Here is a 23,821-nt window from a genome sequence, read left to right as displayed (position 1 = left end):
GATTGAGGTATGATTTCATCTGACAAAAATGGTTCCAGGTTTTGTTTGTTTATTGTTAAGGCATTTCCTCGTCTAGTGATTTCATTACACTGTACTTACTCAAACAGGGAACTAAAATCGGATACATTTTAGAAAGATTATCATCATTGAAGATCAAAATCTAGAACAATATTTTTTACCTTCCAGGTTAATAATAAATTCGTTTAGCTTGCACCCCGTTTCTGTCCTAGACTCCTGGGAGCAGACGTTTTGCTGTCCGAGAAAGCATTATGCAGCCCTTTATTGTAGCTAGGGTAGCTGAGAACAGGTTTTGATGCTTTTTAATGAATTTACATGCAGAGAGCCACAAGTGCAGCCTTATAGAGTACAAAGCAGGGTTAAATGGCAGTCCTTGCCCCTCAGCCTTGGAATCATCCAGAGAACTTGTCAGAAGCACAGACATGGCCGTAATGCACAGTGCTTCTGAGTCAGAGGTCAGAGGGGAGAGGGTGCTTTAGAACTCACCTGATTATTCTAACTGACAGGTTGGAATCCGAGGAGTTACAGGCCTCTTCCTTGGATGGGAAGGGCGGAGCAACAACCAAACGTTTAGCTTTGACCTGATCTTCCAGGGACTACAGGTCCTTTGAGAATATAGGGAAAGCTGTGGATCGCTCCTCAGGGAAGATATAAATTACACACCATTCCTAGGGACTCCCAGGTATCCCTGAAGCCATCCTTGTGTCCAGATGGAGAATTCCTCAACTTGGGGCAAAAGATCTTTTACTCTCTGGTGGGAAGCCCATCGCCGACACATCATACAGATATGGCCAAGGGTTGATTCGAGTCCCATTCCAGTCAATCCTACCCTCCAAACCTGAGAGAGAAGTGGAAATATAATGCATCAGGTTGGGGTCGGTGTTTCATACATAGCAGAGCAGCTCCTTCAGGAAGCATAGTGCTTCTGTAGACTAAGCACTGAATGACAAACCACAAGGTCTATGATGCAAGCCTACCAGCTGCTCTGCCGGAGAAAATGAGGCTTAGATTTACAGCCTTGGAAACCCTGTACAGGGTCACTATGAGTCAGAACCAACTCGATGGCACTCCACAACAAAAGGCCCTGAAATAATCCTGAATGAATGCTACACCTTTCTTGTCCCAGTTTTTACAAGCTCTAGTCGGTCTGGTGTGGCTGTCTACTGATCATGTGCCCAACTCTGACACAGGAAATCAGGGTTGGATGCATTGGAGGCCTTAGTGGAGTGATTGAGTAATGAATGGATAAGATTTTGATTTGCCTTCACAACAAGCTCCCACTGAGTCCTCACCACCCCCCGCAAGCTGTAGGGGTGATGAGGGGTAGCTATGTGGGGCTTTGAACTGGGGTGCGAGCCAGGGGCCAAAGCCCAGGACTGAGCAAGCCACCAGGTGGTCAGCAGTTCCAGGCTTACTACAGCACTTTTTTTTCTTTCTTTTTTTTTTTTTGATAGACCAGAACCCACACAGAATTGGGGAAAGAGGGGGTGAGTGAACGTGTGTGTGTGTGTGAGCTGTTGTCAGGCCAGTGTTTCCCAAGAATAGTCCCTTGAACTTGGAGGCTGTTGGTGAGAGTCTGAGTCATGGTCATGTGGCATAGGACAGCAGCTACCAGAGAAGCTCTACGGCTCCCGGGCCATGATTCCATGCCCCCATGAGGTGGGGGTCAGTCTGTTTCCCCGTGCCCTTCACAGATTCAGCTGCTAGCTGCTGGGTCAGCTTCTCCCAGCCTCTTTGTTACTCTGTCTGCCTGCCAGGCTGTTGGGTGAGTCATTCCATCTGTTGCTTTTGAGTCAATGTCTACTCAGAGCTACGCTACAGGACGGAGTAGAATTGCCTCATAAGGTTTCCAAGGCTGTGAGTCTTTGCGGGAGCAAACTGCCACATCTTTCTCTTATCAAGCTACTAGTGGGTTCAAACCACTGACATTTTGGTTTACAGCTGAGATCCACGGCACTACCAGGGTTCTGCAGAGGAGCCTCAGTCCCTGCTTCTTCCGTGGGGATGGGGGAGTCTGGTATGTTCATAGAGGGAGGAACGGGGTCCCTGGTCAGCTGCCCACCTAACCACCAAGATGAAAGGGCAGCTCCCTAGGGCAAGGAGATGCCCCACAGCCTCCCTGGAGGAGCTGCAGCTGGGGATGAGCAATCCAGAGCACTCAGTGAGCTCTGCCAGGCAGCAACAGGTACTCTGAGCCCGAGGGCAGCTAGAGCTCTGGATGCACTCAGAAGTCAGTCTTCCATCTTTCTCCTCGGTCAGATGGGACTCACCATCCCCGATGCTGAGGCTCATTTTGTCTCTGAAAGTCATGGGAAACCAGTCTTCATCTTTTGATGTCATCAGTCAGCCAACATCAGTTGTCTGGTCTGTGCCCTGCAAGTGCTGTATATGCTGGGAGTACGGTGCCACCGTGTCCAGGGCCCCACCTCTGCTCTCCGGGGGACTGACTGACCAGGGAGACCCGAGTGTCCCTTCCTTGTGTTTCCTGTAACCCAGCAAGACTGCAGGAGTGGACAGTACAGCCTGAAGAGCCCAGGGTTCCAGTCCTGGCCCTGCTCGGCCACACACAGCACACAGACTTTGAACAAGTGTCCACTTCTTCAGGCCTCTGTTGTTTTCAAGTAATAAATGAGGAGGTTAAAGTAATGTCAGGATCCCTGTAAGCACACCTCTAATACTGTTGGGTTTGGAGACTTGTTGGCCTGTTTTCTAAATCTCATTTCCCCATTTATAGAGGCTGAGAAAAGTAGGCTCACCTCTAGGCCGTTGGATCAAGTCTTTTTGAAGGGGCAGGGGGCTGGGGAAGTGTGGGGTGAGGTAAAAGAAAACCACCCTGCCATAGAGGGTTCCCCCAACTTAAAAGTCAGAATACTCCTTAGGCTAAAGAAGATCGCACAACCATGAGGCTGCAGTGAGCCTTCTCCACGTCTGGCTTTCAGGGTGGCATGTCGGTACCCGTGTTGGAAGCTGGGAACTTTGCCTTGAAGGCCAAGATGCAAGGATCGAGTGTAGTCCCAGCAAATCCAGTTCCTACCCTTTAGCCCATCTCCCAGTTAAGCTGGCTCAGTCTTTGGTAGACGTCATGGTAGGAGGAGTTGACCAAGGCCATTCATTAGGAAAGCGGTATCAGCCTAGCATTTCCCAGCTTCCCACAGTCTCATGGGCCAAGGGCCAGACACAGTAGAGGTTTGACTTTGCATGGTTGCCTGTCTGCCCCAATGATCCAGGTTTCATGGAGTTACATCAAGGAAGACTGCAGCTGTTAGTATAGTTTTAAAATTCATCAGAGGGCAAGTATCAAAAATCTGGCTGTATCCGTTCCTTCCCAGGCTTTTTCTAAGGCCGGTCACACCCGACGAGCACTGCCTTTTGGGGCTCCACAGCCCTGGTCATTTAAAAGATTTCCAAATGGAACAACCTCAGAACAGGGCTGCCCTCTCTCATGACAATTCTGGTCTCCATTCTGTTCACATTGATTGTGGTTTCCTTGGGAGTGGACAAGGCTAAGGCTGGTAAAGGTGAACCCACAACCCAGATAAAGGTGAACAGTTTTAGAGATATAGGTTGGTATTGGTGGTGTCATATAAATTCCACTACTAATGTTGCCTGAAAGAAAAACAGATAACCTAGGAGAAGTTTTTAGCAAATGAGTTTGGAAACTATAGAAGACAGCATGTCAGTTCCTTCTAGAAAGCCCTTGAAAAGATGCGTCAGAGGATGAAGCCAAGGACTGAGCTCTGTTTGCATGCTGATTTGCAGACTTTGTAAGATTTTATATGTACATGTGTGCGCGCAGGTCTGTCATATGTATATATGCACATACAAGGGGGTTTCAAAAAGACTTTTTGAAGTCCTCTCAGACATGTACATACCTCCCTTCAGACATATGCCTACATATATACCTCCTGCTGCGGAAAAACAAAAAGCAAATATTTAATTCTCTCCCCTTGGAGGCTAGCCACTGCGGCTTGTATACACACACCATCATAGAAGCTAAGGACTAGACAGGGTAGATGATGTAACTGATGGCTTTGGAGGGTTGGCTCCGCCCCCCTTTCCTGCTTTAAGCCTACATTTGCCATCAAACAACAAAAAAAGATTCAACCAATTATGAAGGCAAGAAAGCCAGTCCCGATGCATGTTGCCGCTGTAGGACTGAGTGGAGGTGCTCGTTTATACTGGAGAGCTGAAAGGGCCAGGCCCACATGACTTGGAGCTTCACCATTTGCAGTTCTGGAAAATCAATACATGTGACCTTCCGCCCCTACTCTTCTCCAGCCCCAGCCTGGTCTGGTTCCCCCTCCTGCCCCCACCACCACCACCACCACCACCGGGGTCTGGGGCTCTAGTGACTGTTCTGTGTTTGCTCTCTCTCAGGGTGAGCTGGGGCTGGGAAATGGCAGTGATGGAACTGGTCTGTCCGGGCACCCCTGGCTCAGCAGTCGGGCAACAAAAGGAGCTCGCCAAAGCCAAGGAGAAGGCGCAGACATTGGGGAAGAATCAGAGCTCCGTGTGCAAGCTTGAGGCCTCAGAGAAGACCCCTGTGTTCTGCGGGAAGTGGCAGATCCTGAACGACGTCATTACCAAAGGCACAGCCAAGGAAGGCTCTGAGGGTGGGCTGACCGCCATCTCCATCATCGCCCAGGCCGAATGTAAGGGCTGTTGGCACGAGGGCAGGTGGCTGGGCACAGATAAGCTACTCTGAGGGTTCCCCTGTGGAAGAGGTAGCTGCTATGTAAGATCCTCAGAAGATACCACAGAGGGCTAAAGCAAGAATCGGTGTCAAATGGGAACTAGAAAAGGGAATGGAGCCTAAGAAGGGAGGCTTTTGTTCACTGTGGCCAGAGCAAGGGAGGCGAGCGAGGGGACGGGAATCCCTGGGCGCGCTTCCTAGTCCTGAGCACTCTTTGCAGGCTTGATGAGCCAGGCCTCAGTCTTGTGCTGTGAACGTGAGCAGCTGAGCCACTCTGGAGAGGCCCCAGACAGGAAAAGCCAGGCCTCTTGGAAAGCCCCTCTGGGGCCAATAAGCCCTTCACCACCTTCCACCTGGAGTTGGCCCCACCCCAAAGAGTAGTGAACACCTGCTCTGGGCCTGTTGGGCCAGTCTAGAGCAGCAGGCCACTGCAGGGGGAGACCTGGCCTGGCCCCTTCTGCATCTACTCGATAACCTCCAAATGGCTAGGAATGATGGCTGCCCCTGGGAGACAGAGACTCTCTCAGGAGGCCTGGGGAGGACTAGGAATCCTACATTCCAGCCCAGGCAGTTTCTCGGTACAGCCTAGAGAGACCAAGAGGTTCTGAAGGCATTTCCCACCTAGACATAGCCTTCCCCTCAGCTTCGACTTCCTTTAGGTTGGTTTTTGAGGAAAGATGAGAGAACAACGTTTTTCACAAGAGTGACTGAGATAGTAATAAGGTGATCACATGTTGTTACTGTTACTTGCTGTTGAGTGGATTCCTACTCAGGGCGCCCCCGTGTGTACCAACTTGACTTGCCCCATAGGGTCTTCAAGACTGTGACCTTTTGCAAGCAGATTACCCCAGGCTTCCTTCCAAGGTACCTTAAGTAGCAAGGGGGTGGGGAGATTAGTGGTTCACCGCTTAACCATTTATGCCACCCAGGGACTCCAAAAATAGAGAGAGAGATGTATACAATGGTGGTGGTCTGTGTCAAGCCTGTTCCGATGCAAAGTGTCCCCGTATAGGGTTTCCAAGGCCATGAATGTTCACGGAATCAGAAAGCCTCATCTTTCTCCCAAAGAGTGGCTGGTAGATTTGAACTGCTGACCTCATGGCTAGCAACCCAACTTGTAACCCACGACACTGCCAGGCCTCCTTCTATTTATTGAGCTGTGACTATGTGCCAGGCACTATCTTGAGTATTTTAGGTAGGTTATCGTACTTAGGCGTCGTGGTAGGGTGCTATAGGATAAGCACGGGACTGCTAACCACAAGGTTGGTGATTCAAACCCACCAGCCGCTCCTTGGAAACCCCACACAGGGTCACTATGAGTTGGAACTGCCTCAACAGCACTTAACAACAAAGCACAATATCTCACTTAAGTGTCATAGCAACTGAAGTGAGGTGGGCACCCGTAGGGTTGCATATTACACAGACGCATCCTCTGCTCTTGACTGGGGGGTGAGAAGAGGACAGTTCGTGAGAGAAGGAGACAATGGTAGGTGAACCACCAGGTGGAGGTGGTTTAGGCAGGTGGGGGAAGAATGGCCCCAGAAGACAGCTATAAAATTTCTTTCGCCTAAGTGCTGAATTTCTCTTCTTTCTCTTCTCCCCTCTGCTTGTCTCCCCAACCCTCCCCCATTATTTAAAAGGTGAGAATAGCCAAGAGTTCAGTCCCACCTTTTCTGAACGAATTTTCATCGCTGGCTCGAAACAGTACAGGTAAGCCGGCAAGCTTGACTGGAAAGGCAGGGAATTGAGGGCAGTGGCCTCCCTCCCCCCAGCGGCTTGCCCAGGCTGCTCCCAAGTGACCCCTGGCTGCCTCCTCAGCACCTGTGGTTCAGCTCCTGGAACCAGCCCAGGTTTTCCTGGCTGAGCTGGTCTCTTAGCCAAGTAAACTTTTCAAAAGCTTTTCACGGCTTGTGGCTTCTGGTAGACTGCCTCTAGGCCACATCAGCTTGGCATCTTATTTGTATTCACTGAGCCCTTGATACACCCCTTGCTTCCCATCAGTGGGGAGGGTGCTGGGAACACAAGTTCCCACTGGTGTGACCATGAATGAAGGCCCCAAAGCTTCCACTGTAACTGCCGTCCATGGGAGTAAACAGCACACCCAAGTAGACATGAGGATTGTAGAAATGTAAAATGTGAACAGCTCAGTAGCACTGTCAACAGGAACCCAGGGGTGAGGCGTATCTGTTCCCAAGCTTCCCATTCCCCTAAAGATGATTGTTGGCAACTGAGAATTGAACCTAGAAACAATTCCATCTTCTACCACCAGGGGGTGGTAGATGTGAGGATGACGCAGGACTGGGCCTGTTTCCATCAGTGTTGTGCATAGGGTCATTAGGAGTCAGAGGCGACTCAACAAATGGTACCTCACAACAACAACAAACCAGCAAGCAGCCATTTTTGTAATCACTGGAATTGGGAAACTGCTATCGAGGAAAAGGTGGGAACCACAGCCGCTTCCCTGAACCAAGAACTGCTCAGTGCTGAAGGTGCTTTTGGCCTAGGGCAGGGGGTCTCTGGAGGACCCACGTTTTCAGAAGCCTGGAAGCCTCTCCAGCTATCCCCCTAGACCTAAGCTCCCTGTGGAGGCAGACAAGGAGGCCTTATGAGGAGTGAGGGCTGTGTGTGTCTCCTGCCACCGCTGTCTCCTTGGACAGAGCTAAGTGTACACCTCATCACTTGAGCCTTAACTACTGCTGATTGTGGCCAGGTACCCAGACAGGCAGGAGAGAGACAGGCCTTTTAACTGAGCTGTTTCTGTTAGACAGCATTTCCACCTTCCATGGTAGAAACCATAGTACTTTTATAAAGGAGAAAACTGAAAGCCATTGTGTGTTAAGGACCTTTTCCAGGTTCACACAAGTAATAACAAAGCTGAGATTTGACCACTGCTGTCTGTGACTCCAAACCAGTCCATCTCTCTGTGCCACTGCATCCCCTTGCCTCTTCATACTCAAAATGAGTATCTTGCCCTTTTGACAGCCAGTCGGATAGCCTCGATCAAATCCCCAACAATGTGGCCCATGCTACTGAGGGCAAAATGGCCCCTATATGTTGGAAGGGAAAGCGTCGCAGCAAAGCCCGGAAGAAACGGAAGAAGAAGAGCTCAAAGGCCCTGGCTCAGGCCGGAGTGGCCTTGGCCAAACCTCTCCCTAGGATCCCTGAGCAAGAGAGCTGCACAGTCCCAATTCAGGTAAGACCTCACCCACGTTGCAGACCCCAGACTCATCAGTTTCCAGAATGGCTCTTTTGAGGAACACTGTGTGCCCTTGACCTTATTCCTGACGCTGTGTGTTTTCCTCACAGGAAGATGAGTCTCCATTAGGCTCCTCATATGTTAGAAGCACCCCACAGTTCACCAAGCTTCTGAAGGAGCCAAGCCTTGGCCAACTATGTTTTAAAAAACTCGGGGAAGACATACGGCCAGCACTTCCTCGATCGGAATTCCACAAGCTGATCAGCCCCCTGCAGTGTCTGAACCATGTGTGGAAACTCCATCACCCCCAGGATATGGGGCCCCTGCCCCGGCTAGCTCATCCTGTCCCCTACAGCAGACTGCCCCATCCCTTCCCATTCAACCCCCTTCAGCCCTGGAAACCTCACCCTTTGGAATCCTTTCTGAGCAAGCTGGCATGTACAGACAGTCAGAAACCCCTGCCTGGCCCACACCTGGGCAAACTGGCATATATAGACAGTCAGAAGCCCCTGCCAGGCCCACACCTGGAGTCTAGCTGCCCATCACGTGGCACTGGTGAGAAATTTTCTGTGGAAGAATACTTGGTGCATGCGTTGCAGGGCAGTGTGAGCTCAGGCCAGGCCCACAGTCTGGCCAGTCTGGCCAAGACCTGGTCGGCAGGAAGTCCCAGGCTGCGGGGGCCCAGCCCTGAAACTGAAGACAGTGAAGGGGTACTGCTTCATGAGGTAACTATTCCCCCAATCTCTCTCTTTCTCTCTCTCTCTCTCTCACACACACATATACCGCCAACTCGGGCCAAGGGCAGCAGCTGGGAGTCAGGGTGGGACCTGCTATGGGGGAAAAGGTGTCACTAAAACCTGCCAGCCTCACCCCCAAGTTTCCACCCTGTATCATAGTCATTAGGCACATGGTGACAAGTCAGATGGTAGACAGTTGTCACTGATGAGAATGAGCAGCCTCCCACTCCATCCCAGGTGCGTTTATCAGGGTCTCTTTAACTGTGTCTGCTTCTGGTTATTCTGGATGGTAACATCATTGCTGGGAGTGCAGTGGCTCCAACGGTAAGCACTGGACTGCACATCACAAGGTCCCAGCCACTCCTTGGGAGAAAGATGAGGCTTCTGCCGCTGCCAAGAGTTAAAGCCTCAGAAACCCTATGCAGGGTCAATATAAGTCAGAACCAACTTGATGGCACTTAATAACAACCACCTCATTGTTGCTAAAGTATTGTGTGTGTGTTATATGAATAATGCCGAAGTTAAGAAGCAGGTAGAAACCTCGATCATCCAGTTCAGATATGATTGAAAGGCTCCCTGATATAAAAGATGAATAGTTTGTTCATCTTCACTGCCTCCCTCGTTCCCTTCTCTTAATAGATAACTTTGTAGCTTTAAATGACTTTACCAAGCTGAAATGACGGGATTTATTCCGCTGTTGATTAACACTATCCCTAGGCCCCGCCTGCCCCTCTTAACACTTTGCTCCCCCCCTTTCTTACTCCCAAGTTATATTTTCACATTGTCCAGGTTGCTTACAATTTCATTTCTGACCCAGGCCCACAAGTCTGGGAAAAGGTGCTGCTGTACCCCAGGCAGTCAGTTCAGCCTTCCTCCTGTCCCTACAAGCCCCTTCCTTACTGTCGCTCTTTATCCTCTGGCTGCCTTGGCCATTGAAACTGTCCTCTCTCTTCTGCGATCCCCAGAAACTCAAGCCAGTGGATTATGAGTACCGAGAGGAGGTGCACTGGGCCACAAAGCAGCCCCGCCTGGGCCGAGGCTCCTTCGGAGAGGTTCACAGGATGGAAGACAAACGGACTGGCTTCCAGTGTGCAGTCAAAAAGGTGCGCAAGGCCCCCCATCTACCCCCGATAAAAGGGTGTGCAGGGACTGACGAGGGAAGCCTACAGGTGGCCACTCTGTTACTTCTGCCTTTTTGCAGGGCAGCGTAGGTCTGTCCGAGCTTGGTTATCACTATGTGCCCTCCTGCTGCTGTGTGCCAGGGGATTGGTTCTGACTCAGAGTGCCCCTGTATAGTGTTTATCTCAGGCTGTCAATCTTGATGGGAGCAGAAAGCCTCATCTTTCTCCCACAGAGCTCCTGGTGAATTTGAACAGCTGATCTTGTGATTGGTAACCCTATGCATAAACCACTTTATTACCAGGACTAAGTGCCCTGGGTTAGTGGGAACTGGAGGAGGCCCTTAGTCACGTGTCCTGGCCTGGGAGCTGCTACACGTGGTGTATGTGTGTGGAGGGCCCTCAGTGTCCGGTTACAGTCTTGGCCACTCAAAATGTCAAGTCCTTAGGGACGAATCGAAACCTGGCAGATGATTGTGATTGGATCATCATAAAATTCATGTGGAGCTCAACCACACCGTGGGGAGCCACACCACATCTCAGCTCGGAGAGCTTGGAGAGGCATGTGTCTGTTTCCTCATCTGTAAAGTGGGGGCGGCAGACCTGAGCAGCGGGGTTCTTGAGAGGACTGAGAGAGTGTGAGGTGTTGACTGCTCAGCATGGTGCCTGGTACCTAACCTAGTAAGCACGTCACTGATTCTGGTTACAAATCAGTAAACATGTATTATCTCCTTTGTTCCTCACAACAGTCTTGTGAGATACATAGTAAGAGGAAATGGGACTTGGTACAAGATGTCACTGGTCTAGTGACTGAACCAGGTTTGTCTGACTGTAGAGTTTGTACTTGAAAGCACTTTTCAGGACAGGTGTAGAGAGGCAGGCTTATGGTCCTAGAATTCTGATGGGTGGCAGGAAGAGTGAACTATCTGTTCCACCCTCACATCTCACCAGTTAGAAGGATCGGAGAGGGAGCAAACCGGTCCAAGGCTGCACCTGGAGGCTGAGAGCTCAGTTCTCCTGCCTCTGTCAAATCAGACCAGCAAGTCCTGGCCAGAATCAGTGGCGGTGGCAACAAATTCACGGACCTCCACTATCTTTTCTTGTCCCCCTGATCCGACGCTTCACTCACTTTGATTAGAAGCCACTTTGTCCCTTGCCTAAACTCTCAGTCTCAGAGCTAGCACCCAGGACCTCAGAAGTCAGAAACATCCCGTGAGCCATTTCCTGGGCTCTGTGGGCTGAGTGAAAATAGGAACCTTGTTTCAAGTGGCTGTTCCTTCAGTCGTCAGACAAGGCAGGCCCAGCACCATTGGCTGTGTGCAGCATGGGCACACCATGATGTAAGTGGTGATGGTACAGATTGTGATGACAATAAACCTAGCTTCCTGCTTTGTCCACAGGCCAGGTTTACTGACAAGTTGGTGACAGGCCAAGAAAGGGGACTATCCATAAGTATTGCCCCAAATGTCAGATCAACTGTGTCAAATAAGCAAGCTCCACCCAATCTCCTTGGTCGTGGCGTGGCGCTGTAGGATAAGCACTGGACTGGAAGGTTGGTGTGGTTCGGACCTCTCAGCCACTCCTCGGAAATCCTATCCAGGATTGCTCTGAGTCAGAAGCGACTCGATGGCACTTAACAACAACAACCCACCCCTAGCCACCCCCCACTGACAGAAACATGTGCTGAGTTTTTGCCATCATCGGTCATCTTTCACTTGGCTGCCAAAGCCAAGTGCATGACCTCCCCAGCTGCAGTTCCCCTCCCCAGGCTACCAGAGAAGGCTCAGCTGTCCCCTCCTAAGAGGCAGGCAGAGGAGGGCAAGAGACTGAAGTGTCCTGAAGAGGGACAGCCAGTGCTGGGGAGCTTAGTCACTGCACCTCCCAGCTGTTCCCCTGCGGAGGCACTGAGTCCCAGGCAATAAGGTAAACAGCCCTAACGTAGTAGTAGAGAACAAATACATTTCCACCTCCCCAAGGCAGTAGGAAAAGCTCCAACCACAACACCCAGACTTCCCAGCACCAGAGCGGCTGCTCTAGCTGACTGGAGCTGGCCCCTCGCAGAATTTTCCCTCTTCTTAGTCCAAGAAGCACTCTGGGGACAGCTCGTTGGCAGCCCACACAGCCCCTCCTCTCTCTCAAGAGGGCTGGAAGGCAGGCAAGGCTTTCAGATTTCAGCTCGAAGGCCAGATGAGAAACAGCCCCCTGCTAAGTTGGGGATAAGGCCTCAGAGGTGGGCAGGTCATCAGAAGTCTGCTGGTCAGGGTCAGAGTAATGAGGGACCTTCAAAAGATCTTACAGAATTGCTCTGTAGAGAGGAAATAAAGTGGAGACTATGAAAGTGAACAAGAGGAGCGTCTCCGGAAGGCAGTTCAGTGGAAGGAAGTGATTCTGGGCCGAGTGGCTGACCAGACTCCATATGGGTGTGCTCGCTTCTGCAGGGCCTGGATGGAAAACCATCCGGAACAGCCATCAGGGAGACAGGGTGGCTGGTGGCTCTAGAGCCAGGCTTCTGAAGCTCTGATACGTTTACCCAGTGACCTTGGACAAGTTACTTTTCTAGGTTTCAGCTTCCTTATCTATAAAATGGGGATAATGATAATACCACCTGCTAGGCTATTGTAGGCTATAAATAACTAATGCTTCTAAAGTGCTTAGAACAGTTCGAATGCTCAGTGTTAAGTGGGCATTGATCTATGCATTCTCACTAACGTCCTCATCACAGTCCAGCCCCCAAAGTTACAGATGAGGGCACTGCTGGGTACAGAGAGCAGGTGGGCCCGACTGGCGGCTGGAGCTGGACTAGAAAGCTGGGCACTTTCTCCCCATCTGACTGCCTTTCCAGCTTGCTCTCTCTGGGGCTGGTCCGGACTTCTAAAGGAGCACCTTGTGCTTTGAAGTATTTTCTCCGTCTCCACTTTGCTCTGGGTGATTGGAGATGTTTTTAACATTGCTAATCCACTACTGTGGAGTCCTGGTGTGGTGCTGTGGGCTAATGCATCAGACTGCAAAGCCGTTTGAACTGCAAGTTTGGCAATTCACACTCACCAGCTGCTCTTTGGAAACCCTATACAGGGTCGCTATGGGTCAGAACCAATTCGACGGCACTTAACAATAACAATCCATTACTGTGGAGTCCTGGTGGGGTGCTGTAGGATAAGTGCAGGACCAAAAGGTTGGTTTAAACCAGAAGGTTGGTGGTTCAAACTCACCAGCCGCTCCTTGGAAACCCTACACGTGGTCACTAGGAGTCAGAACCGACTCAATGGCACTTAACAACTGCAATCCGCTATAGAGATTTATCGGTGTCTTTGAAGGCTAAAGCGGAGGTTCCCAAGCTTGTTTGGTTCCGTCCTTAAGGTTTCGGCAATTATTTCATGATGCCTCTGGCCAAAAGAAACACCTATAGCTCCGTTTCTCAAGTAGTATTTGTCCTGATAACTTAGTAGTCATTTGAAAAATAAACGTAACTTGAGAGAAAATTTTTATTCTACTCTTAAACAACATAAAATGACTTCTTCATGATGTGTGGGTCTTGTTGGGCACTGCCCCACTTCTCAAGTCTTAAAATGAGATTGGACAGCGCCACCTCCATTTCCTATTCCACAGTTTTCTCTGGAAGTACTAGTTGTTGGTTTTTTATCACCACAACCTTCAGAAACCCAACTTCACAAAATACATCATCCAAAGGCACATTGTGTTGGTTGTTTTCAGGGTGCCCACGGATGCCAGGCACTGCGCTTACTCAAATGTAAAACATCCTTCCCTTCTGTTCTCTACCGTGCCGAGGACTTCAGCTCCCAACTTGGAAACTGCAGGGTTAAAACACATTTTCTGATGCAAGTCCTCTTAGTGATTTAGTTCCAACTCAGATGCTAAGGCCTCTTAAAGAGCTGGAAACATAGACAATGAACAATCCAAGCCCATGGGAGTTGATGAACCAAACCAGATAATTATTTAACCAGAAGAGAAAGACTTCCCACTGATATGCCAAAGCCCCATATCATCAGAGCTCAAGCCAGCAGGTCTCCAAAGAAAACTGCTGAATCCCAGACAGATTTCTTCCAGACTGGTTTGGATGACCCCCTGGTGATGCTGCTTAAAGTTTCTACAGAAGCCTGGAAGCAGGATCAGTCACTATTATGAAGTCTAAGTGCATACTAAACTGTTCTTATTCCAGCTGGAGTAAGAGTGAGCACCCACTGCTTGCCCGGCATGTGGCACTGTGGGATAAAGCACTGGACCGCAAGGTTAGTTTAAACCACAAGGTTGGCGGTTCAAACTCACTGGCCACTCTTTGGAAACCCTATACAGGATTGCTATGAGTTGGGACGACTTGATGACACTTACCAACAAGAACAACAGTGGTACGTGTCATCCCTCCGAGTCCTCATTCACATGTGCAAACACACGGCTGAGGAGATGCGATCTGTCTTTGGATATGACCTCAGCCAGGACTTCCCACCGTGCCAACTGCCACTCCCTCCAGAGTGGAGTCAGTGGCCTTTCCAGGCCAACACAGCCCTTGATGCCGCCTATGTGTCCAGATGCTAGGGAAACAGCTGCAAACAGTAAACATCAACACTGCCCTGCCTGCGTGGAGCTGTGACTTCTGAGACAGAGACCACTAAGAATGGATGTTAAGCAGAGTATTGAGGGGCCTGTGGAGCCTGAGACAGAGTTTTCATCATATCCACTCAAGCTTCAGAGAAGTCAGAAACCCCAATTTTGAGAGTAGACATGGATATTGATTAACAGAAGGCTAATGTCCCCCCAGTCTCCCAGATGTTGGAGTAGAGGTAACAAATATCCTCTGTTTGGCAGATTTGAGGGTGGGCAGCCTGCCAGGAGCCTGGCAATCAATGCCTGTGATTTCATGCCAGTGTCTTCCCACATGGTCAGCACTCCAGAACTTCAATAACATGTAAGGAGTGGCACCTGGCACCAGGGGCACACAGTACTCAGTTTAGTTCCTGACCGGAAACCAGAGCAAGCAGCCCTGGTCTCCGTCACTCCTGACTCGACCACCTCTGGGTGCTTCCAGGTACGGATCGAAGTGTTCCGGGCAGAAGAGTTGGTAGCATGTGCAGGATTGACCTCACCCAGAATTGTCCCTTTATATGGTGCTGTGAAGGAGGGTCCTTGGGTCAGCATCTTCATGGAGCTGCTGGAAGGTAAGGCACCAAGTCCCACTTGTTTTTCCTTCAACATGTAGAGCCAAGTGTTTCCCCCAAGTCTTGCCCGGGTGATCTTGACCCTTATTCAGTTCATTTTAACCTCCTGACCCTGTAGCATCTGCAGGGAATGGCCTGCTTTTCTATCACCTGCCCTTTGCTCTTGCCCTTGCCTTGCTTGGAGACCTGAGAAAGCCCAGGTCCAGACTGGCCATTGGTCTCCTAGGTGGCTCACTAGGCCAGCTCATTAAGCAGAAGGGCTGTCTGCCAGAGGACCGGGCCCTGTACTACCTGGGCCAAGCCTTGGAGGGGCTGGAGTACCTGCATACGCGAAGGATTCTGCATGGAGATGTCAAAGGTGAGGCCCAGACTCCCAGGCCCTGGTCCCCAGGGGGCCCAGTCCTTCCTCACCCCATCCTCCCAGTTCTTCTGGGTCTGCCTGCTAATCCCGGTGGCAGAGCCTGAGTCTGGCTGACAGGTCGTGGTGGGAAAAGGGTGTTCTCCAGGCCTTCAGTCAGGCACCGTTGTTCCCAGCAGTGGTGCCCACAGAGAACTGAAGACCAAGCTCCTGCACATCTGTGACCACTGGGAGAGGGTGGGAATAGCAGAACTGAGTGGTCGTGGACCAGGAGTAAACCCAGCTCCTCAGAACCCCAGCCTGCTGCCTGCCTCTAGTCTGAGCTGATACCTCCTCCCATCCCCCATGGCTAAGGAAACGAAGCAGCAGCTGCCCTGTAGGGTCAGCCAGAAAATGACCTCACTAGTGGTCCAGGCCAAGCCCAGACAGGGTGGGTTGGGACATGGTGTGATTCACCTCTTCCTCTTCCTCCCCCGGGGTGGCCTTCTGGCAGCTGACAATGTGCTGCTGTCCAGTGATGGGAGCCGTGCAGCCCTCTGTGACTTTGGCCATGCTGTGTGCCTTCAACCTGGTGGCCTGGGGACGTCCTTGCTCACAGGTAAGGCTGCTCCTCCCTATAGGCTGATAGCCGTGGTTCTTGTTGAACATCAGCCATGGGCCTTCTCCTGTAATGGGAGTTCTGTAATGGGAATAAGAGCACTTTACATCCATCAACGTAGCCCTCAGTCCCACAAGCCTAGGGCTTTTGTTGTTAGGCTTATATAATGCATGCCAAGTGCTCATTTCTGAAGTTCCCATTACACAGAGAAGAGAACGAAAAGGCTGAGGGCCTTGCCCAAGGTCCCAGACCTCTTGTTCAGAGCCCTCGTGACTCATGACTCTCACCTGACCCTGTGTGGGAGCCAGGCTCCAAGCTGAGACCCCAGCTCTCCATGCCCACCTCTGTTCAAGGCTCTGGAGCTTTGTGTTTATTAAGAAATCTGCGCCCGAATACTTAGCAAATACAGAATTAAGTGGTAGAAAAGAGGAAGGGGGTGAAAGGTATTTTCACCGTTTCTCTTGCCCAGAGATAATCATGAATATTCTAGACTATCTGAAATAACTCCTTCATGGTTTGGGTTTTTTGTTTTTTTGTTTTTCTTTTGTGTATTGTTGTTTTTAAGTGCCATCGAGTCGGTTCCGACTCACAGCGACCCTATATAGGATTTCCGAAGAGCGGCTGGTGAACTTGAACCGCTGACCTTGTGGTTCAAACCAATTTGCAGTCCAATGCTTTATCCCACAGCACCACACCAGGAGTCCTCTTTTGTGTATAGAAAATGCATATGCATCATTTATTGTTGACCATTATTACACAACTTTTGTGCCCTCCTGTTTTCATTTACAGCATTAACCATAAAATGATTTCATTTTGGCCTAAGCCAAAAACAAGACTTTTGGGTGTCTATGAATCTTTGTCATTAAAGGACTGTATTGATGATTTAGAAGCTGTAGATTGACCACAGACACCTCACCTCCACAGTCAAATAACTTCACTGGGGATTTTTTAGTACAAAAAAATAGTTTTTAATTGCAGAACTAAGCATATACACCCAAAAATCCAAGTCACCAGAAAAAACCTACTGTTAACATCTACTACTGTTCTTCCCAGTCTTTGATGCATTTGCACGTTTTCTTACATCTCTGATATTTCAGAACATCATGCCATTAGTCTTCTACCTGATTTTCAGCATCCTGCCCCGTCCTTGGTTGTGTCTGTGCTTTGTCCCTCTCCCGGCAGATCTCTGATTTAGCTCGTCCCCCCCCACCCCCGTTAGACTGGGAGGCTTTGTCTCTTCATCTGAAGTACTATAATGGGGAAACAGTCGAGGTTCCCCAAGAGGTGACTGCTGCAGGCATTGCCCAGGCTGTTGCTAATAGAGTTCACAGCTGACTGTTGTGTCTCACCCTCATGTACTCAGGGGACTACATCCCTGGCACAGAGACTCACATGGCTCCAGAGGTGGTGATGAATCAGCCCTGTGACACTAAGGTGGACATCTGGAGCAGCTGCTGCATGATGCTGCACATGCTCAATGGTTGCCACCCTTGGACTCAGTACTTCCTGGGGCCACTCTTCCTTAAGGTTAGTGACAACACCAGGTCCAGGCTGTAGGTGGCTTCCCATTTGGGGGTGGGGGACCCTTCAGTAACAGATGTGAGCAGGGAGCCGGGGGAGGCCTGACTGAAAGGCTACCACCCAGATCAGAGGATGCAAGGAGAGACCCGAAGTGAGGTCTCACGGAGTTCCTGGCAGCTCAGAGCTCGCCTCAGTCCACACCCTGGGCCATCCTCCTCTGCCTCCTGACAGGCTGGGCCTGGAGGACTCGGGCCTCTGGCTCCTTGGCCCTGGCCTGGTCTGCTCTATTGTTAAGTACTGTTGAGTTGGTTCTGACTCAGGTTTCTGAGAAGCGACTGGTGGGCTGTTACCACCGACCTTGCAGTTAGCAGTCCACTGCTTATTCTGCAGCTGCACACTAGGCCTGCTCTACCTGAACCTTTTTCCCTTTTTAGGGCAAAGCCCCTGCCTTGGTTCTACCCCAGGCCTCTCCATTCCCTGTGAAGTGCCTAATCCAGCACAGTGTAGGGCAGGGACACAAAGGCTGGGTGCTGAAAAATGAGGACCACAGGCCTCACCATGTTGTCTTTTGACCCCCAGATTGCCAGCGAGCCCCCACCTGTGAGGGAGATCCCACCGTCCTGCGCCCCTCTCACTGCCCAGGCCATTCAAGAGGGGCTGAGGAAAGAGCCTGTCCACCGAGCTTCTGCAGTGGAGCTGGGGGACAAGGTCAGCCTGGCGCTGCAGCAAGGTAAGAGCATATGCTGGTGCAGCCCCCCTGCCACCCCAGCAGGACTGAGAGCCAGGGGCCGAGGGAGGAGCAGGTAGTGTAGTGGACAAGAGCAAGGTACCCACCTCTGGGAGCTGGAGTTGTCCGAATGTGGACATGACACCCACTTCAGGGATGATAGAGAGAGACTGAGGTGATGTCAGTAAAAATGCCATAGCTTGTTGTCAGAGGGATGACTCAAGAAGTGGAGGAAGAGCGTTACTGTGTATTCAAACCAAAACCAAACCCTCAGCCATCGAGTGGATTCTAATGACAACTCTAGGCACGGTTTCCAAGACTGGAAATTTCTATGGGAGGAGACAGCCTCATCTTTCCCCAAAAAGGGACTCAAACTCACCAACACCCAGAGGATGCCACATCACACTAGGTGTCACTTTCCAGCCCTTTGAAACAGAAATTACTGGTGCTTTGCCCTTTGTGCCGTCACAAAGCCCTTCTCAGGAGTTAGTTCTGTCATTCCAATCTGCTGCTGTTACCAGAAGGGACATGGAATCAAGACAAATACAGTCCTCTTCCCATTTAAATGAAGCCACCTTACCTAAGAGGTCCCCTTCAGAGACCACCACTCCCCTCCTAAGTGGTCCTTCTGATGAGACCCAGCAAGAGGCCCCCCATATGGCTCAGGTGTAGCCCTCCTCTACTCAAGAAAGGTATTCCTGATGCGACCCAAGTTGTATCTGTGTGCTGACTTGCTGCTACCTCTCTGCATGTGCTCTCTGTTTTGTAGTCGGGGGTCTGAAGAGCCCTTGGAGGGGAGAATATAAAGAACCAAGACATCTGCTGCCAAACCAAGCGAACTCTCATCAGACCCTGCGTGCCCAGCCAAGGGACCTCGCACCAGGAATCCCGAGCCCCCAACCAGCGGAGGGCACTGCAGGTGGGGCTCCTAAGCTCCAGCCTCCTCTGCCACCAGAGCCCCCTGAGCCGAACAAGTCTCCAACCCTGAACCTGAGCAAGGAGGAGTCTGGGACGTGGGAGCCCTTACCTCTGTCCTCCCTAGAGCCTACCCCTGCTCCAAACCCCAGCTCACCAGAGCGCCGAGCAACCTTCCCGGAGCAGGAACTGCAACAGCTGGAAATAGGTATGAGCCTTGGGCCTCTGGACCCCGGAGCACTGATCATGGGCCTCCCACCGAGGCCAGTGCCACCGCCTCTGGGTCCAACTGGTTTCCGTCCAAGAAGAACCTGACTTCAGAGCAAGATCCTTCCCAGTCTCCATAGTTGTCTTCTGCTTTTCCTGCAGAATTATTTCTGAACAGTCTCTCTCAGACATTTTCTCTGGAGGAGCAGGAGCAGATCCTGTCATGGATTAGCTTCGACAGCCTGTCCCTGTCAAATGACAGTGAGAAGGTGAGTCAAATGGGTCAGGAGCCAGGGTGTGGGTCTCCTGGCTCTGGCACCGAGCAGGTGACTTTGTGTCCAGGGGGTAAGTGGACAGTATGCAAGGAGTGAATAAAGGGAAGGAGGGGGTACTGCTGAGGGGGACTCGTGGTTTATCCCGGTGAGGTCATCCATCTTGAACACACTGGAGAGTGTGGGAATGGCTTTAGCTACTGGGGATCGCTTGGAGATGGACTTTGTCCCGCCCCCTAGAAATACTCCTTATTTGTCTTCCCCCAGGCCCTCCATGAGTTCAGCCTCCGCTGAATATCAAAAAGTGTCCAGTAGAGCTGTACTCCAGCCGAGAACTGGGGCAGCTCCTTTCCCCAGGAGAGCACCAAAGCCAAAGATGGCTCCCTGAGCCCCAGGGCCTGAGTCTGCATCTACCCTTGCTCTTTCAGAACCCTTCAAAGGCCTCTCAGAGTTCACGAGACACCCTGAGTTCTGGCGTACACTCATGGAGCAGCCAAGCAGAGGCCTGCAGCACCAGTTGGAACATGGTGCTGGCCCGGGGGCGGCCCACAGACACCCCAAGCCATTTCAATGGTCAGTGCCATATTTAACTGCTCAGCAACCCCCACCTGATCTGCCGCTAGGGACATGCCCCGCTCCCTCTGGAACAATGGGGAAACGCGAGGGAGGCATCTGGCATCCAGCTCTTGAGGTGCTTGGCTAATCAGTTGGGTTTATGGTGAAGGCCCTGACTCCCCAGGATCCTTTGTTGGTGGGGCAGAGGAGAACTGGTGTCCCCTCAGCGGCTGTGGGTGAAGTCAGCGTGGCTCGGGGAGGAAAGAAGTCTCTCCTGACCTGGAGGAAGGAAGCTGGCCATCTAGCACCTTCTGAAAGGAAAGGAAGAACAGGAGTCCTGGGCATGCACTCCGCTCTAGTGTGTTGATGCCATGAGCTGGCCATCCTGGCATCCTCCTCTGGGATCTGAGGTCAGAATATGAGAAAAACAACATTAATTTCTTAGCTTCAGGCTTGGCTGCATAGGTCATACTGTGATTTTGACAGAACAGGGGCCAGTGTGACTGACTCATGGCGTGAAGCCCCCATGGCCTCACAAGAGCTGCTCCAGCTCAAAGAACAGAACAGTCTGAGTGGCCGCAATCTAATTTCGGAATCTTTGTTTTCAGTTCCTTTTCACTCTGTGTCCAATTTGGAATATAACTTCCCCCATAAAAGGCAATCTCAGCTCTTTGCCAAGTACAGGCCAGATTCTAAGGGTGGACAGAAAACCGCCAGCACGAGCTAGCAGGTGTAACCCGAGGCCACATCAGCCTGACTGCTCTCAGCTTCATCTCAGCCAGGCCAGCTTCCCTCCACTTCACACAGAGACTTGTAACAGCAGGTTTCTCCGCCTCCTGACTGTCACCTTGCCTACCAGGTGTGAAAGTCCAAATACAGTCCCTCAATGGTGAACACCTGCACATCCGGGAGTTCCACCGGGTCAAGGTGGGAGACATCGCAACGGGCATCAGCAGCCAGGTGAGTGGACAGGTCCCACCAGCTTAGAGGCCAGGGGCCTGGCCCAACCCTCTGGGAGGAAGACTTTTCAATAAATAGAAACTGCACTCTATGTTCCCCAGAGCTGGGGGCTCAGGGCCAGACTGGCAGTGGTGACTGAGGGTCCTAAGGACCCTCACTGGGACCAGATGGCTTCTTCAGTGCTCCACAATGAAAGGCAGGTAATGCCTTCAGGGCTACCTGCTTGGCTGGAGTGAGATGGGTCTCCCAGGGCAGTACGGGACCATCAGCTTTCTATTTCTGGGTGACTTCTGAACCCCATGCCAACTGTCTAAGGCCCACTGGTTTGCTTTGCCTCCAGATCCCCACTGCAGCCTTCAGCTTGGTGACCAAGGATGGGCAACCGGTGCGCTATGACATGGAGGTGCCGGACTCGGGCATCGACCTGCAATGCGTTCTGGCCCCTGACAGCAGCTTTGCCTGGAGCTGGAGGATCAAGCATGGCCGGCTGGAGAATAGGTCCTAGCTCTGCTGTCCATCAACAGCTCTGCTCTGCCGAAACCCTGCCTTCTTGGTGGCTAGGAGCTGCTCCTGAGGCATAGGTTCAGCCTGCTCCCAGGCACCTGCCACCCCCTGGCTCAGTGGTGGGACCAGCCGCAGAGTGGGACTAGCAACCCCCTCCCAGGATTTCCTGTCTGAGTCCTGCCTGACCCCGCCAAGCCCACGTGAAGAGGAGGAGGAACAAAGAGGGCTCTCTGCCCAGGGCCCTAACCAGCTGGCCTGGCCTGTTTAGATCAGAGGAGAGCGGCTTCTAACCTGGTTTGGGGAGTGAGTAAGCCCCCGGGCTCCTCAACCTTCGGGCAGTCTAAGTCAGTGTCTAAGGGCCACTCAGGCCCAGTTCCAAATCAGAAGAGGATGTGTGGCTGCCCTTGGGTTAATGGGGTGCCTCTGGCCATCTATCCCCCTTTTACATTTAGAACTATTCGCATGAAGTCAGGGAGGAAGGAATCCCGGCCACTAGGCAGTCTCCCCAGGAGCTCCCACAATGCTTTTTAGGTTGGTACAACACATGGTCTGAGTTGAACTTGGTTTCAACCAAGAAGGTTGTTTATGGGGAATCATTCTCAGTCCCCAAGCACATGCCCTTTGCTGCTGGCCTGCTCCTTCCCAGAGTAGCAGGCCATCCTGGTCTCCAGAGCCCCCGCTGCCCGACTCAGTTCCCTCATCTGTAAAAGTGAAGGGTGGAAACAAGACCCACTTGACTCAGATGGTGTATCATGATAGATGCAAAAGACAGCAGCGACAGTTGCTGCCCAGGTCAGACCTTTGACACCCAGCCATCTTCCCCAAGGATGCAGCCTGGGCTTCACACCCACCTTTTCCCTGCCCACGGGCACTGCCAGCTGCACTTTGCACTCTGTTGACCTCAAAGCACTTTCATGGCTGCCCTGCAGGAGGGCGGGTCCGTGGCTCTGCACAAGCACAAGTAGTGACCCGGAGGCAGGGTGAAGGGACCCAATTCTTGACCTGTCTGCACTCATGTTACCCCTCAAGCCTCTAGATGTCTCTAAGATGAGCCCCCCTCTCCAATACCCCAGCCCAGGGGTGTTGATCAGGACGCATGTAGCATTAAATCAACTGTGAATCACCAGGGGTGAGGGGCCTGCTAGCCCCAACCTCTTGGTATCGTGGGGTGGGGGTGGGGGGGTCTCTTGAAGCGCCTCCTTGGGGAGCAGCACCTTACCAAGTTTTAGGAAACTTGTCTCCACGTCTTGGCACAGTGATGTGTATTTAATCATTCACATTGAGCCTTACTGTTACCCAGGGAGAGACCCCTGCCCTGACACGAAATAGCTGCAGCCTTGGTACTGCAGAGTCTTGGTTGTAGAGAACTATAGGCAATAAAGTTTGGAGTGACAACAAGAGTTTTTTAGGCTGTGGGGGTCTCTGCTTTTGCCTGCTGCTTGTTGAACACCTGGTTGTCACCACTGCCCTCTCTGGTCACCTTGGAGAGATCTTCAGGTTGGCCCCTTGTTTTGAGCAAAAACTTTTCAGTCTTGAAGGGTGAGTGCTTCCCATCAGCCTTCCCTTCTGCAGGCTCTCCATTCTGACCAGTTGGGTAAGATGCCCTACCCAAACACTGCCAGTCCACACTGGGAGCATGCCAACACCCTGGTGACTCTGGGGAGAAGGAAGGGATGCTGCAGACACTGACCAGACATGGAGAAGTGGGGTGCAGACCACATACCCAGGACACACTATGCCAGCCCTCCTGACCCTAGCTGAGGCTGGACTCCCACCCAGATGCCTTGCAGGAGTGGGGTTTGGTCAGAACTGGGGCCTGTGAGGAGGAATGCCAGCAGGCACACAAGTGCTTTGTCTAGTGTGGCTCAACACCCTGAATCTCTGTGCACCATGCGTGCACTGGGCACATGTCCACACCCCGCACTGAGGGGAAGCAGCCTGTGCCCAGGGTGCCCCAGCAAAGTGCAGCCCCAGGTACCCTGCTTACCATGGCCAAAACTGCTGCTGATGGGCAGGGCAGTCTGAGGTCTTCAGAAAAGGGCTCTCCATGCAGGGCTGTGAGGGGCACCTTTCCAGGAGGACACCCACCACTACCGACCTGCTGCCCCGTCCTGCTGCCTCCTTCCATAGCCCTCGGCCACCGCTGGCAGGGTCGCGGCTGAAACGTCACAGAGGCGGGGTCATCACAGGCGCCGACGCCCCTGTCATGTCCACCGCCCCCCACAACCTTTAGTCAAAGAGCGCACTGGAGGTGGAGGGGCAGCATCCATC

The 23,821-nt window shown here is 51.8% G+C and overlaps 1 protein-coding gene across 1 annotated transcript; it reads left to right on the top strand.

Annotated features, from left to right (window-relative positions):
• The first annotated feature begins 4,358 nt into the window (after positions 1-4,358).
• Positions 4,359-23,783, top strand: MAP3K14 (mitogen-activated protein kinase kinase kinase 14). Its single transcript, XM_006833719.1, has 16 exons — positions 4,359-4,670; positions 6,352-6,421; positions 7,694-7,904; positions 8,018-8,632; positions 9,610-9,747; positions 14,804-14,933; positions 15,160-15,291; positions 15,785-15,889; positions 17,253-17,416; positions 17,990-18,140; positions 18,907-19,260; positions 19,422-19,528; positions 19,960-20,104; positions 20,946-21,046; positions 21,387-21,544; positions 23,627-23,783. The coding sequence occupies exons 1-16, from the start codon at positions 4,415-4,417 to the stop codon at positions 23,781-23,783; spliced, it is 2,994 nt and encodes a 997-aa protein (XP_006833782.1). The 5' UTR covers positions 4,359-4,414.
• The last annotated feature ends 38 nt before the right edge of the window (positions 23,784-23,821 follow it).

The sequence above is a fragment of the Chrysochloris asiatica genome, unplaced genomic scaffold (assembly GCF_000296735.1).
Source record: "Chrysochloris asiatica unplaced genomic scaffold, ChrAsi1.0 scaffold00007, whole genome shotgun sequence".
Classification (NCBI taxonomy): Eukaryota; Metazoa; Chordata; class Mammalia; order Afrosoricida; family Chrysochloridae; genus Chrysochloris; species Chrysochloris asiatica.
Note: the sequence above shows the minus strand (reverse complement) of the source record. Positions and strands in the feature narration are given on the sequence as shown.

Excerpts from the sequence above, each read along its gene's own strand:
- MAP3K14 (XM_006833719.1), top strand. The coding sequence starts at position 4,415 with ATGGCAGTGATGGAACTGGTCTGTCCGGGCACCCCTGGCTCAGCAGTC. Across the intron at positions 14,934-15,159 it reads CTTCATGGAGCTGCTGGAAG|GTGGCTCACTAGGCCAGCTC; the intron begins GTAAGGCACCAA and ends TTGGTCTCCTAG. Across the intron at positions 20,105-20,945 it reads CACCCCAAGCCATTTCAATG|GTGTGAAAGTCCAAATACAG; the intron begins GTCAGTGCCATA and ends CTTGCCTACCAG.